Source organism: Gopherus flavomarginatus, chromosome 6, assembly GCF_025201925.1.
Source record: "Gopherus flavomarginatus isolate rGopFla2 chromosome 6, rGopFla2.mat.asm, whole genome shotgun sequence".
NCBI classification, from domain to species: domain Eukaryota; kingdom Metazoa; phylum Chordata; order Testudines; family Testudinidae; genus Gopherus; species Gopherus flavomarginatus.
This window is the reverse complement of record NC_066622.1, coordinates 99,284,758-99,299,623: the sequence shown is the minus strand read 5'-3', so window position 1 is coordinate 99,299,623 and position 14,866 is coordinate 99,284,758. Positions and strand designations below refer to the sequence as shown.

The 14,866-nt window shown below is 43.7% G+C and overlaps 1 protein-coding gene across 1 annotated transcript; it reads right to left on the bottom strand.

The window, feature by feature from the left end:
- Positions 1 to 11,309: 11,309 nt before the first annotated feature.
- On the bottom strand, positions 11,310 to 13,511 carry DDIT4 (DNA damage inducible transcript 4). Its single transcript, XM_050959748.1, has 2 exons — positions 13,111 to 13,511; positions 11,310 to 12,616 (listed from the first exon to the last, which is right to left on the bottom strand). The coding sequence occupies exons 1-2, from the start codon at positions 13,286 to 13,288 to the stop codon at positions 12,126 to 12,128; spliced, it is 669 nt and encodes a 222-aa protein (XP_050815705.1). The 5' UTR covers positions 13,289 to 13,511; the 3' UTR covers positions 11,310 to 12,125.
- Positions 13,512 to 14,866: the final 1,355 nt, after the last annotated feature.

Sequence of the window (14,866 nt, the reverse complement as noted above, 5' to 3'; positions counted from 1 at the left end):
ATACTAGGCTAGATGGACCTTTGTTCTGACCCAGTATGGCCATTCTTATGTTCTGTTTAGAACCAAGCACTATGAGGGGAGGGGAAAGATCCTTTGGTCAGTTCAGGCTACTTTACAGTGTTCTGATGTCACAAAGCACCCTTAAACTCACTCAGTTGGCCTGGGAAGATGCTGACAGATCAGGGAATTCGTCCATTGGTGAAGGGCAGTTGTAGTGGCTCCTATGCCACCTTCCCTCAGGGCTGCCCTGCATAGGGATAATGGCTGGATTGCCATTGCATGTTACTAATCCCAAGATGCCCGAATTGTCTGTGAGGTCCATAGGCACTTGAATATTGAATAAAGTACACTGTTCTCCTTCCTGTGGCACTCTGTGATTAACTTTATATCAGTGTATTTGGTAGTGGATAGAAAATTATATTGACACACACCATCATTCAGAGTCCTGCTTTTAGTTTTTGATTGCATATCTAAAAACACAGAATTAGATTCCAGAGAAGGGCGATAAACTGATTAGAGGCATAAGAGAAAAGAATTGCATAGTCTGTCGTTAGTAATAACATCCACATAGCACTTTGCATCTTTAAAGTGCTGTGAGGATTAATTCATTAATATTTGCACAACAGCTTTTTGAGCTATGGAGGTTTATCTCGTTTTACAGACAGTGAAACTGGGAAAGAGGAAGTAAGTGATCTGCACAAAATCAAAGAGTCTGTGTTAAAGCCAGAATTGCAACTCAGGAGCTCATGGTTCCTTACCAGTCCACACCTATTCCTGAGATACCAGGATTGTTTGTTTAGTTTGGAAAGAGGAGGAGGAACCAGCTACATGACGTAAGTATATCAAATAATGAGTAATGGAGACTCAAGCAAAGAACTTGCTTGATCTATGGGTTAATAATGAGAGTGCCTGTTCTACAGCTCATTCAACTAAACAGAATACACTGTGGGGTGCAAAACAATTAAAAAAGGAGGCAAACTAATACAACCCATAGAGAAGGAAAAATCAGTTAATTAAAAAAAGTCTTTAACTGTCTGAGGGTGAGAAGCATCTTTGAGAATGATGGGCTACACTCCACTCAAAAGGCATCTCACTTGTTTGTTTACAATAAAGGGCCCTGTGTGCTGGGGACAGTTATCAACCATGGGAGGCTTGCTCACTTTACCTGAACAGAACAGAATGCTCCTATAAGTAACTAACTGCTTTTCTCCGAGGGCATGTGCACACATACAGACTTTCATATTTTGTATTCGAAGTTCTTGGCTCGGGTTCACTAGCAGCTGTTGCTAGCCATTTATCTCCCTGCCTACGTCACAGAGCTGGAAGAGGTTGCTTTAGCACTGCTGCCCCTGGGGCAGCGGCATGTTGTTCCCATAAAAAGAGAAGGCGGATTAATTGAAAATTTGGAGGGTTGTTGGGGGGGGGGGGGATGATACAACCCCAAAAGGATTCCCTCCTCAACGCAGCCATGCACCATATATTTAGTGCACACGATTAAGTTTCCTTAAAGCTGAAGACTCCTTTAGTGAATAAGGATGAATGATTTCTTTGGGGCACTCCCTCGTTAGGCTTCAGAGGCTGAGCTGCAACTTCAAAGCTCTTGCCCGTTCAACAATTTTTAAAGTGCTAGCGGGAGCTCCACTAGCCTGAGTCTGTCCGTCCAGCTGAGAAGCTTGCTCCAGAGTGCTGTGTAAACATACCTAATGGAAAAGATCATAAGGAAGAAATTGGCTTGAGAACTGCATTCAGCAAACATCTTAAAAATTTTACAGAAACCCTCTATTTAAAAATTATTCTGCTAATAAGCCTTCCACTTTCTACGTTGTTTCTCCTTTATTCTTTACCACCAAGAATATCTTCCCTTCCACAAATACACACAAAGTGGAAATACACCTCTACCCTGATATAATGTGACCCGCTATAACACAAATTTGGATATAACGCAGTAAAGCAGTGCTCCCAGGGGGGCGGGGCTGCACACTCCGGTGGATCAAAGCAAGTTCGATATAACAGTTTCACCTATAAACACAGTAAGATTTTTTGGCTCCTGAGGACAGCATTACATCAAGGTAGAGGTGTACTTTAAGTGTCTTTAGCCAGAAAAATCAAAACTGAGGCAAAACATTCCAACTTCAGTCCCCACTGCTCTGAAAGGGAGCCTCAAAGGGAAAGAGGGGGGAAAAAAACACTTGTAGTGATGTTGTACCTGTTCTCGGCATCCAGGCATCTTTGTGTCAGCCCCTGCTGTAGTGCAGTGAATAGCACAGAGATAGAAGTTTTTACTGATTGTTGGGGCAAAAGACATATCTGGCTTTAAGACTAAGCTTGATAAGTTTATGGAGGGGATGGTATGATGGATAACATAATTTTGGCAATTAATTTGGCAACTGATCTTTGATTATCAGTAGATAAGTATGCTCAGTGGTCTGTGATGGGATGTTGGATGGGATGGGATCTGAGTTACTACAGATAATTCTTTCCTGGGTGCTGGCTGGTGAGTCTTGCCCATATGCTCCGGGTTTAACTGATCGCCATATTTGGAGTCAGGAAGGAATTTTCCTCCAGGGCAGATTGGCAGAGGTCCTGGAGGTTTTTTGCCTTCCTCAGCCGCATGGGGCACGGGTCACTTGCTGGAGGATTCTCTGCAGCTTGAGGTCTTCAAACCACAATTTGAGGACTTTAATAACTCAGACATAGGTTAGGGGTTTGTTATAGAAGTGGATGGGTGAGATTCTGTGGCCTGCATTGTGCAGGAGGTCAGACTAGATGATCATAATGGTCCCTTCTTACCTTAAAGTCTGAGTCTGAATTGCACTATAGACTTGGCTGTGCTATGGGTGAAACAGTGAAAAGAAAATCTGTAAAACCACAGGCCTGTGGTATGTAGTTTCAACCAGCATGCAGGCAGGGCCTTGTTTAGCTCACAATACACAGTCCCATCATAGGCATACAGACAGGTTATCTAGTTAATCTTGATTTTAATCATATCTGTTTTCCAGATACACTGTCAAAATCAGCCAGGTTGTTCAATTTTAACACACCTACATAAATCATCAATAATGCAGTGGATTACTAATCATGAATCAAGGCCCAAGATAATCATGCGTTCATATGCATTTTCATGTTGTCATCAGCCATTACATAACTGGGTTGTTTTCTCTGAAGGCTATGTATGTATCTATATACAGTATTGAATAGTTCTTTCATTCTCTATGCCTGATAAGAATCTAGCAATAGTTGCTGTATGTAATCCTTTACTTATAATAAATTCCTGTCAAATCAAGATTAGACATCTTTCTAAAAGAAATATTCTCATTCAGTCACAAGTTGGGCTTGATGCAGGAATCACTGGGTGAGATCTATGGCTTGTTTTATGCAGGTTAGATTAGATGATCATAACGGTTTCTTTTAGCCATAAAAATCTATGAATCAATGAAAGTACAGAGTGAACACTGTTAAATCTCTACAGTAGCCTCACACAGAGGATTAGAATTTAGTCTTAGGCAGCTTCTTTTCATGAAGGTATCACAAAGAGCTTTAGTGCGTTAGATATTGGTAGTGCAAGAGCTATGCAGTCATATGCAGCAATAACTATGAGCTCACATATAGCCTTGGATGCTACATTTTTGGGGGAGACGACTATAGAGAAGTTGTGAGGCAGCACTTTCAATCTCTATCTAAAGGGGGGAAAAGGCAACATGTCCCCTTTCCCCTGGGCATAGTGAATTGACACAGCACTAGCCACCACTGCCCCACCCACCCCACTAGCAAAGGTCCCTCCCTCTCTCTCATTTCACTAGAGGCTGTTGTCTTTGTCTGCAGCACTGGATAAGAAAATCTGTCACCTGCACAGCTGCTACAATTGAGGGGAGTGTTCAGACTGGGATGTGTAAGTTATGCAATATCCCTACAGCTGCTGCTTGAAAGGAGAAAGTGGGAGCACTTATCTCTCCCCTCTTTCCACCCCTTTTAGCAGCTACAAAGGGAATCTCAGCTCAGTGGCTTATCTATAGGAAAGCACCTCACAGTGCTTAAACCTTGACACATAGTGCTTAAAATTCAGGTAGGAGCTGGTCACCAATTCAAGCTTGGGGTCCCAGCATTGCTAATGTTGGTGGAACCAGTGTAGGCCAAGCCTACCAGTGTAGCATCCTTTCCCAAGTTCTGCAGTGTCAGAATGACTATCATCATTATTTACTGTGGCCAGAATTTTCACAAGGGTTGTAAGTGCTGAATGCTTGATATACAGATCTTGAGAGCTCTTTTTGAAAATCTGGCTCTGTATGCCAGCAGCATATTCTGCAACGTATGGGACACGATTAAAGGTACAGCCCTTGTTCCAAGGAGTTAAATATCTAAAAATGAGAATTAAATATAAGGTCAAGTCCAGCTTGAACCTACCAGGGCTAAGAGTGCTATTTGCAGAGACAAAATGACTTCTTCTTTTAAAAGACTAATTTAAAAATCACACTTTTGTCTGAGAATGTTGAACCTGCTATTGTCAAGGTGATTATTTCTGAAAGAAGTTGGTTGGTGGGTGGGCGTGATCTTTTTTCAGTTTGTTTACTTTGTGTGTTTGGCAGAATTTTATGTACAGTGAGTTTTCTTGTGTATAGTCAGTTTCCTCTGTGTGCGCGAGGGGGCATTCACAGTAGAGGGAAACATTTAAAAATGTGATTATAAAACTGCAAATATTAGCAGGAGAACTTGTGCAGGTTTAGGACTTGAAACTACTATAATCCCTTTTTAAAAATTGAATGACAAGATTTCAAGATGTTGGTGTCCCTCTAAGGTACTCTGTGGTTTTAAGGTAAATGTTCTATTTACCCTTTGGTAAACTGAAAGTTTATTTAGCAGATTGATGTAATATGTTGATTCTCCCCATGAACTGCTCCAGTTCACGGAACAATAGATGTCTGTGTTTTGCAACTGGCAAAGGTTCATGGGTATTTTGTTTAAAAGGGTTTCCTGAGCACTGATTAATATTCTACTTGGGTGCACAGAAACTATAGCTGTTCAATATGCCTGTGCCATTATTAGCTACATTTACCTGTATGCTTTTTGGCAAAGGGGAATCTCTTCTATATGCCATGGACATTGGATGTAATAAATATGCCACCTACTGTCTTAGCAACAGGGATCAGAGACCCTGGGTCTAGCACTACAGGAATCGTGAGGAGCCTGGGATGTTTTGGAAAGGGCGTGTAAGAAAATAGAGAGAGCCGCCATACTCCAAACAGAATTAAAAATCTTTTTGCAAGAAGACCATAAAAATGTATTGTATGTCCTAGTGCCCCTTTCCCCATAGTTACAGGGTATTCTCTCTTCAGGCATGATCTACACCAAGGGGAGGCAACCTATGGCATGGGTGCTGAAGGCAGCACACAAGCTGATTTTCAGTGGCACTCTCACTGGCCATCAGCCTTGGGGCTCTGCATTTTAATTTAATTTCAAATGAAATTTCTTAAACATTTTAAAAGCCTTATTTACTTTACATACAGCAATAGTTTAGTTTTCTATTATAGACATAGAAAGAGACCTTCTAAAAACGTTAAAATGTATTACTGGCATGTGAAACCTTAAATTAAGTGAATAAATGAAGACTCGGCACACCACTTCTGAAAAGTTGCCGACCCCTGATCTACACACAAGTTTTGTACTAGTGTAGCTATGTTGGTTGGGGATGATTTTTTAACCCTATTTTATTTGTTTTTTAACATCTATAGATATGCTGGTACAACCTCTAGTATGGATGCAGTTATACTGGTAGAACTTATTCCCCTTCCCATATACGAGTGAGCTATACCAGTATAAGCACATTTATATGGATATAAAAGCAACCACACCAGGAGAGTTGTCACTTTTAACTATTCTAGTACAGTGGTACAACCTTATTTTCAGTCAGAGCCCAATCCTCTACTCTTTACTCTAGCAAACCTCCCACTAAAGTCAATAGGGACCAATCTTTTTAACACAGTTTGGCAAAACATATCCTCTTTTCAAGCCAGCTGTACGCTACCGATTTCTGCCAGCGTAGTTAGGTCAGTCAGGGTGAGAAAAGGTGTGATCCCTGACCAACATAGCTGTGCCAGCAGAAGTCCCTGATGTAGATACAGCTTTGCCAGTATAGCAGCATTTTTACCATCGTGTTTTGTTTAATAGCTTGTTTTGTTCGGGGGTGGTTTTACTATGTCCATACAGAAGGCAGCTTTGGTAGTAAAGCTGTGTACACTCTAGCACCTGGTCTACACTACGCGTTTAAACTGATTTTTTAGTAGCGTTAAACCAATTTAACCCTGCACCCGTCCACACAATGAGGCCCTTTATATCAATATAAAGGGCTCTTGAAACCGGTTTCTGTACTCCTCCCCGATGAGAGGAGTAGCGCTGAAATCAGTATTGCCATGTCAGATTAGGGTTAGTGTGGCCACAAATCGACAGTATTGGCCTCCGGGCGGTATCCCACAGTGCACCACCATGACCGCTCTGGAAAGCAATCTGAACTCAGATGCACTGGCCAGGTAGACAGGAAAAGCCCTGCGAACTTTTGAATTGTATTTTCTGTTTGCCCAGTGTGGAGCTCTGATTAGCACAGGTGGCGATGCAGTCCCAAATCCAAAAAGAGCTCCAGCATGTATCGTACGGGAGATACTGGAGCTGATCGCTGTATGGGGTGACAAATCTGTTCTATCAGAGCTCCATTACAGGAGACGACGAAATGCCAAAGCATTTGAAAAAAATCTCCAGGCTATGATACAGAGTCCACAGCACAGTGCTGTGTGACAAGCGTAACGGAAAGCCAAAGAATCAAATGGACGCTCATGAAGGGAGGGGGGACTGAGGACTCCAGCTACCCCGCAGTCTCTGAAAAGTATTTGCATTCTTGGCTGAGCTCCCAATGCCTGTAGGGTCAAACACATTGTCTGGGGTGGTTTAAGGTATATCTCATCAATTTACCGCCCTCCCCCCCCCCCCCCCCCCGTAAAAGAAAGGGGAAAAAATCGTTTCGTAACTTTTTTCAATGTCACTCTATGTCTACTGCATGCTGCTGGTAGACGGGGTGCTGCGGCACTGAACAGCAGCATCCTCTCCCCTCCCCTCCCCGGTGGCAGATGGTACAGTGCAGAAGGACTGGTAGCTGTCCTTGTCATCATCCCATGAGTGCTCCTGGCTGGCCTCAGGTGAGGTTGGCCAGGGGCGCCTGGATAAAAATAGGAATGACTCCCGGTTATTCCCGGCAGATGGTACAGAACGGCTGGTAATCGTCCTCATCATAGCAACTGGGGGCTGAGCTCCATCAGCCCCCCCTTTCATGTGTAAAGAAAAGATTCTGAACTGCCAGGACTATCATAGCAGTGGGATGCTGGGCTCCTCTCCCCTGCACCGTTTAATGTCCTGCCGGGACAATCATAGCAGCTGGAGGCTGCCTCCCCATCATTTTATCTCACTAAAAAGTCAGTGTTTCTTATTCCTGCATTCTTTATTACTTCATCACACAAATGGGGGGACCCTGCAACGGTAGCCCAGGAGGGTTGGGGGAGGAGGGAAGCAATGAGTGGGATTGTTGCAGGGGCACCCCGTAGAATGGCATGCAGCTCATCATTTATGCAGGATCTGACACGGAGCGGCTGTGCTCTTTGGTACACTGGTTCTCTAGTACACTTGCCCCATATTCTAGGCAGGACTGACTCTATTTTTAAATACAACATAAAGGAGGGAATGACCCAGGGAGTCATTCCCATTTTTGTCTTTGCGTCCCCAGCCGACCTCAGCGAAGGTCAGCCAGGAGCACCCATGACAGCAGCAGATGGTATAGAACGACTGGTAACCGTCTCTGCTACCTTGCAAAGGCAAATGAATGCTGCTGTGTAGCGCTGCAGTACCGCCTCTGTTAGAGACATCCAGTACACATACGGTGACAGTGACAAAAGGCAAAATGGGCTCCATGGTTGCCATGCTATGGCATCTGCCAGGGCAATCCAGGGAAAAAGGGTGCGAAATCATTGTCTGCTGTCGCTTTCATGGAGGAAGGAATGAGTGACGAAATTTACCCAGAATCACCCGTGACACTGTTTTTGCACCATCATGCATTGGGATCTCAACCCAGAATTCCAATGGGCGGGGGAGACTGCGGGAACTATGGGATAGCTACGACATAGCTACCCACAGTGCAATGCTCCAGAAATCGACGCTAGCCTCAGTACATGGATACACACCACCGAATTATTGTGCTTTGTGTGGCCACGTGCACTCGACTGTATACAATGTTTTACAAAACTGGTTTATGTAAAATCAGAATAATCCTGTAGTGTAGATGTACCCTAGGAGTGCTTTGCCAATATAGTACACCCCTGTTCTTATACCAGGAAAGCTACCTTTGGGTAATCATGACCTTGTTTATGTCCAACTTTTTCATGAAATCTGACATGGTTTCATGCAACATTGGATATGGCCTTCTGCAGTAGATCCTGAATAATAAACTAGTGACTGGGCCCTTATGAGTTGGCTGCTAATCCATTGGCTGTTCCAGGAGTCAGCAGCTGGTGACACAGAAATGAGATGTTTGGCTTGGACTGCCTGTATCCTCTTTCTTCTCCATAGTGAGAAATGTCCATTTTAGATTGCATGGCTCAGACTCCTGGGTTCCTGCCAAGACCTGCTTGGCTTTTAATAACCTAACACTCTGTTCTTGCTTGTTGCAGCCAAGAGCCACCTGATTTGTTTTCCACAGTTTAGTACTTTGTGTGCTATGAACCCATTCAGAAATTTGTGTCTTCAAAATCCCAGAGTGCAGATATTTTGCTTCTGGAAAAATGCCAGAGGTTCCTTAGACATTTGAGGGACTCCTCGAATCCCTAAGAATTTATCAATGGGGAGGGGCCATGCTATTAAAATGTCAGGGCGGGATGATGACTATTTGAAAACCTTTAAAAGTAATGTTAAAGTTCCACATTCTGATATTGCTTTTGAGTCTGACTTGGCCCTTTTACTCACACTGAGTAGTAATTTACCCAGGGAGTAATCCCCATTTTTTTTTAATTAAAGCCCAATTTTTTGGGTCAAAACCAGACTTTTTTGTGGAAACTCCTTTTTAATTGAAAAAGCCAATTTCCATTGAAAAAACATAAATGGATTTTTTTAAACCTGTTCTATCCTCTTCATCCCATACCTGGTCAATCTTGCTTCACTCTTAACTTGTCAAGCAACTTAATATATGCATTAGTGCAAGCTTTTGAGTTATAATTGTAGGCTTATATAATTGGTCTTATTCCTTTGGATTAAAGGACAAGCACTGGATAATGTATTGTAGGCAACAATCCTGCACTGGGGGATGGGGTAAAGATTAGAATGACCTAACTTGTCTTTCCATGATTGTCTTTTCTCTGATTTTCTTTTGGTGGCTATTCTGGCATCTTTTCTTCTACTTACAGGCCATTGGCTTTGGCTCATTTGAACTCTTCACCTCCCGTTCCAAGAACCAGCCAGACATAAAGTACAAAGCAACTAATCCAAATCCTTATCTCAAGACTGATGCTATCTGAGCCACATATGTGCAGTTTATGTTGCTAAGGAAAAAATGGCATCTATTTCTGACAACCAGGTGACCAAATGTGGTTGCTATTTGCTACAGCTACTCTTGAAAGTAAGGAAATAACCTATTAAATATTATAGGCCATGTTATATCCTGCTTTATACCCAGTGCCACTTACTGGCTGTAAGTCAGGGTAGAATTTTGCAGTTAATGTCCTTTTCTGTATTGCGACTATTGTATTTTAATGGTGAAATAGGATCCTGAGGAATCTTTCATTGCACCACCCTCTTTGAAAGACTTCCTGTCATGATGGTCTTTAAGGAAGGATGGACACAGCTCCTTGAGTCTTTAGTGTTGCTCAGAAGGTGGATTTGAGAGAAATGTGTTCCCTCAAGGGGAAAGCACACTGCCTTCCTAACGCTAAGAACTGAAATTGAGATTGAAACTTCTATCCCATGCTACAGCACACAGACACTAGCACGATGTGAAATTTGGGCTGGCTGACAAAAACAAATACAATCTTGTGTACTATTGCTCAGTTGCCTCACTAGGTAACACCATGGACTTCAACTAGAATATTTTGTTAGAAACACAGAACATTAGTTAGCTGTGGTGCTCCCTAATACACTGGGGATGCCCTTCATAATCTCTTTAGGAGCTAAGTAATCCTCAGAGGGACAAAAAAAAATTCATATAAACAACCATATATATATATAAAACTAAACAGAAACTACTAGCTTTCTTTAACCTCATTTCTGTTTCAAGAAATGTTCCCTCCTCCTCTCTCAGGATTGGTGGTGTTATCTTTTAATATGGAGTTTAAGCTCCTTGGAGAAGTGATCTTGGGACAAATTCATCCCTGGTATAGTTCTATTGATTTCAATGAGTTCAGACATACCAGAAGCCAAAATAATCTGTGGGGTGTCTGAAGTGCCATACGAACAGGTACACTTAAAAAAAAACCAAACCCAAGTCATCCTTAAAACTGTAGCTTTATGAGTGAAGGATATTTTCAAAATGAAAATACTTAGGCTGGCTAAGAACTGCCAGGAGAAGGGGAGTGGGTATATTGCATCAGGCAGAAGCAGAATTTTGTAATAGCTTTTTATCCCTGTTAGTGGTAAGCTGGAAATCAGGGCATCACGTTCTAATGCCACTGCCTGAGGAGCATTAATACTGATATGCTCTTCCCTAAAGTGGCAGACACTAATCTTCTATGGGAAGAGCTCACTTGGGTGCTCTAAGACTAGCTGTTGTTGTGCTTGCTCACTAGAGTGATTTACCTCTATCAATTTTAAATGTCCTGCAATTAGAAGTTATGACATTATTGTACATCCTTGTTAATAGTGTACTTTACTATTTCAAATAGTAAAGTGGAATTTGAGGCACATAGTTTTGAGACCACACAGTTCAAAGAAGCCTGGCAGGCAGGCGGAAAAGACAAACGGTCTCCCAAAAATGCCAGGCATTTGGTGTCTGAGCTACGTTAAGAAGCAGCTTCTCCCACCCTTACTCATGCTCAGTAGCACTGCTGAAAATCAGTGCTTGCTAGTAATGGATTACGGTACTATGGTGTGTGTGAAGCAGGACTTGGTCCTCACCATGGTTTATGCAAGATACTCTAAACCTACAAAGTGAAGGAAAGTGTCCACTACCTTTCAAATGATATTACTCAAATTATGTTAAACAAGAGAAACTAAAAAGAGACAAGCTGTCAATTAGGTTTTATTAGAAAAGTAAAAAACACCCAAAACACAATACAATTGCATAGAAAGGCTTGCACTTGAACATCAAGTGTATTAATGTAAACTGTAATCAACAGAAGCACTACATGGCATATCATATAGGTTGTTTATGAGGGTTCCTGCCCTCATCCTAGCATCACATCACACCTCCCTCTGGCATGCAGTATTGGAGTGCTGTAGGCAGCTCCCAGCAGCATTTTCTTCAAGCATCAAATATATGAAGTGATTACAGCCCAACAACTCCTGCTTCTACATTCACTTGGAGTCTATATATAGCTGCCCTAATGTCAGTAGTGGAGCATCATCTTTGATCCAAATACATATACTTGGTCCCATTAGACAAGTTTAACCACCATTCACTCATACATGCACCACCCTCCCCCCACAAAAAACCCCCCACCACATTGATTACAATGTATTTTATTAAAAAAAGCAGCCAGAAATAGGGAGACTGTCTACTCCCAAAGCAGCCCTGCTGCTGCGTCTGGCATCAGCACTGTCACAAGACTAATTGAAGTAGTGAGTACAATAAAATTGTCCTACAATCACCAAAAGGTTACAGCTAGCACTCACTTGCTACCCATGCCCACTCTGAGAGTGAGGGAAGCAGGGTGCAGTTTTATTTTCCAGCAAGCTTCCTCCTTGCCCTCGCTCTCTGTTTGGACTATTTCCCTCTGGAATTGTACAATCATGCTCCAAATTAACCCAACCTTAGTGACTCTAAAGAGTTGCCACATTTTAGCCAGCTTATGTTCACTTTTTCAAAGCACTTAAGTTGTCACTTCAGTTTCTCCTGGTGCTCTACACCAGTTCAAAGAGTTATGATCAGTTATTCCTCTGAGGCACCTTCAACACTCCTCTATTAGCAACTGCTCAGAGCTGTAAAGCTTCTTTTTAATGACTCTGAATCCAGTGCTCAGCTTCAGCGACTGACTGAAACCAGGAGTGAAAGAAGTCCCAGAGCTAAGAAGTCCCTGGATTTTAGGCCAGAGCCTGGAGTCCAGTCTTAGCACAAGGGTCAGCTGGAAAGTAGGCACAAGATTGGGATCCACTGCAATCTGCCCCACACTGTGACACCCCTTCCCTTGCTCAACACACAGGTCAATGAGGGCACCTCTCAGGCCACAGGGCTCACTATAAGCCAGGTGAAGCAGCTCTTTGCTGACTTGAGTGATGAGTTGGCTTGGCATCACAAGTCGGGAGCAACGCCTGGAATTGATGTTGGCTTTGTTCAGACTGACTTGGATTAGTTTCATGAGATTATTACATAGGAGTTCATCTTCTGGGTCATTTAACAAGTCAAAGTCTGGCAAAGAAACTTCATCCAGGTACTCTACATCTGTGAATGAAAATCAAAGGCGGCAGGTCAGTATTGGCCAGTTCATGAAACTGGCTTTTGTTCCACAAACTCCCTAGTAAAAGTTGCTACAAATGACCAAACATTAAGGGAAAGCAAACTGATCAGTTTATGAACTGAAGCAGCTTTTCTGTGAGAATAAAGTCAAGTCCTAGGTGATAAAGAACAGTATTGTGGGATAGGGGGAATAGGGCGGGCTGCTACAGTTTTATAGGACAATATTTTTATTAAGCTTAAACCTCTGCCATTGAATATTTTAGCTTTTAATGAATTACAGCTCTGGTGTACATTCATTTTGCTACTTAAATTGTGTTTTAAGGTATATTTACTGGACACCATTTAGAAAAAAAAACATTTTATTTTTTAGGAAGTGTGTAGCCTTAAATTTGGGTATACCATCCGAAACTGTTCATTATAGTTTAACTCAAAAACACCAAAGACCATGACGTTTCAGTCCTAAAATCGACAGTGCTTACCTCCTTCACAGCTCAAGCTGCTGTCCAGGGATTCACAGTCGGAGCTCTCCGCTCTGACACAGCGATCGGGCACTTCCTGCTGCCAGCTCTTTCCCCGGGAGATGGGTGAGGGCTGGTTCTCTCTCTGCTCTGGAATGGGAGGCAGCGCGGAAGAGAAGCTGTCCCACACGCCTGGCATCGTTGCTGCTGGTCACCCTGCGGAGTGGAAGTGGGGACGCGGAGATCAGCACAAAATACAGGTCCTGCAATCCAAGCACAGAAAAGGGGGGGTCAGTAACGCACGGCTCTAGCTCTGCTAGGTCACGGTCATGCAGAAAGATCTCGAATGCAACAGAGACCCAGATCTCGAGGGGTTTACACCATTGATCATCTATTGAAACAACCCGCGGAGAGAACGAACGGGAGCGGAGCGCTGTGCCTCGAACAGGCAGCGAAAGGAAAGCCAACCCCAGCCGCGATACTTACCGGGCCGCGAGCAGCCGGAGGCGGTGGAAGAGGTAGTCGAAGTGCCGCTCCCGGGGCCGATTGGAGGCTGCTGGCAGGGGCTGGGGTAGTGCTGTGCAATTCCCCACGTACACACTGAGCTCCCCTGTCTCGGCGATGCGGTCCCCTCACCCGGGCTGTTGAGCCCTTTAAATAGACAGCTCCGGAGCGGCCGCCCCCTCCCTGCCCAGCCAGAAACCCCGACCCGGCCCCCAGTGCTGCAGCCACCAGTCGCGAGCCGGAGTGTGTGCCGGGCTCGGCCAATGGCAGGCGGGCGCACGTTCGCAGCGTTCTCCTGCCCGGTGACAGTAGCCTGGGCCCCGCCCCCCATTGTGGCTGGAGTCTGAGCTGCAGGCGGAGAGGCCTTGGGGATGCGGAGGAACATGATGGGGGGCGGGGTGGGGGGTATTGCAGAGTCTCAGGGGGATGGCACGGAGCGAGCCTGTGCACCCGATCGGCTCGGTTACTGCGGAAAGCACAAGCCTGTCGTTTGTGCCTGTAAACTAGCTGCTGTAGACTGGGTTACACAAAGTAACATTGTATTGTACTGGGGGATTTGAGCCCTAGCTTCACTCTCCGACCCAGCACAAGTGGGTGCCTTTTCCTAGCAGTGATTGAAAGGATGAGGGTGGTAATAGGAAAAATAAGCTACTTATTTTAGCCAACTTTTATGAATCTTGTGTCCCCGCCCCTCCCCCACGCGCCCCATTCCCCACTTTCACGCTGTTTGTCTTGCTGGATAATTTTCCCAGAGGAAGACGTGTTCAGATGGACATTCTTCAGGCAGTTTAGGAGAAAAGGGATCTGTGTTCAGAGCTAGCCATTTGTAACACGACAAAAAGCTTCGAATATGGGTCGTTAGATGCTGTAACAAAGTGATTGCTTCATATAAAATCCGTTCAACCCACTCCAAACTAAGAATAAAAATCTCCTTGCTGGTAGGTGTTTCGGTATTGGGGTTCGTTTTAAATAATGCGATGAATTCGGATTGGTATATATGAAACTCCGTTAATCATCTCAACACGACAGACGCTACAGTAAATTTCATCAACTGTGTTTGATGTAATCTGATAGGTGAAGTAGGAATTTATTTCCTAATAAATCCTAAAGATTTTTTCCCATCCTAACACACTATAAAGTGTGCCTTTCCAACTGTACATTGAGCTAACACATTCCAGCATTGGATTATTTCGTGCACAAGCAAGGTCAGGACATTAGTGCATGTTTTTCCTAACTTTTAGTCCTTAAAGCCTATTGAGAAACTAGTTTATTG

Bases quoted from the DNA above. Each gene is read 5' to 3' on its own strand.
- DDIT4 (XM_050959748.1), bottom strand. From the start codon at position 13,288: ATGCCAGGCGTGTGGGACAGCTTCTCTTCCGCGCTGCCTCCCATTCCA. The intron at 12,617-13,110 runs GTAAGCACTGTC...TTTCATTCACAG, and splicing joins CAGCTTGAGCTGTGAAGGAG to ATGTAGAGTACCTGGATGAA.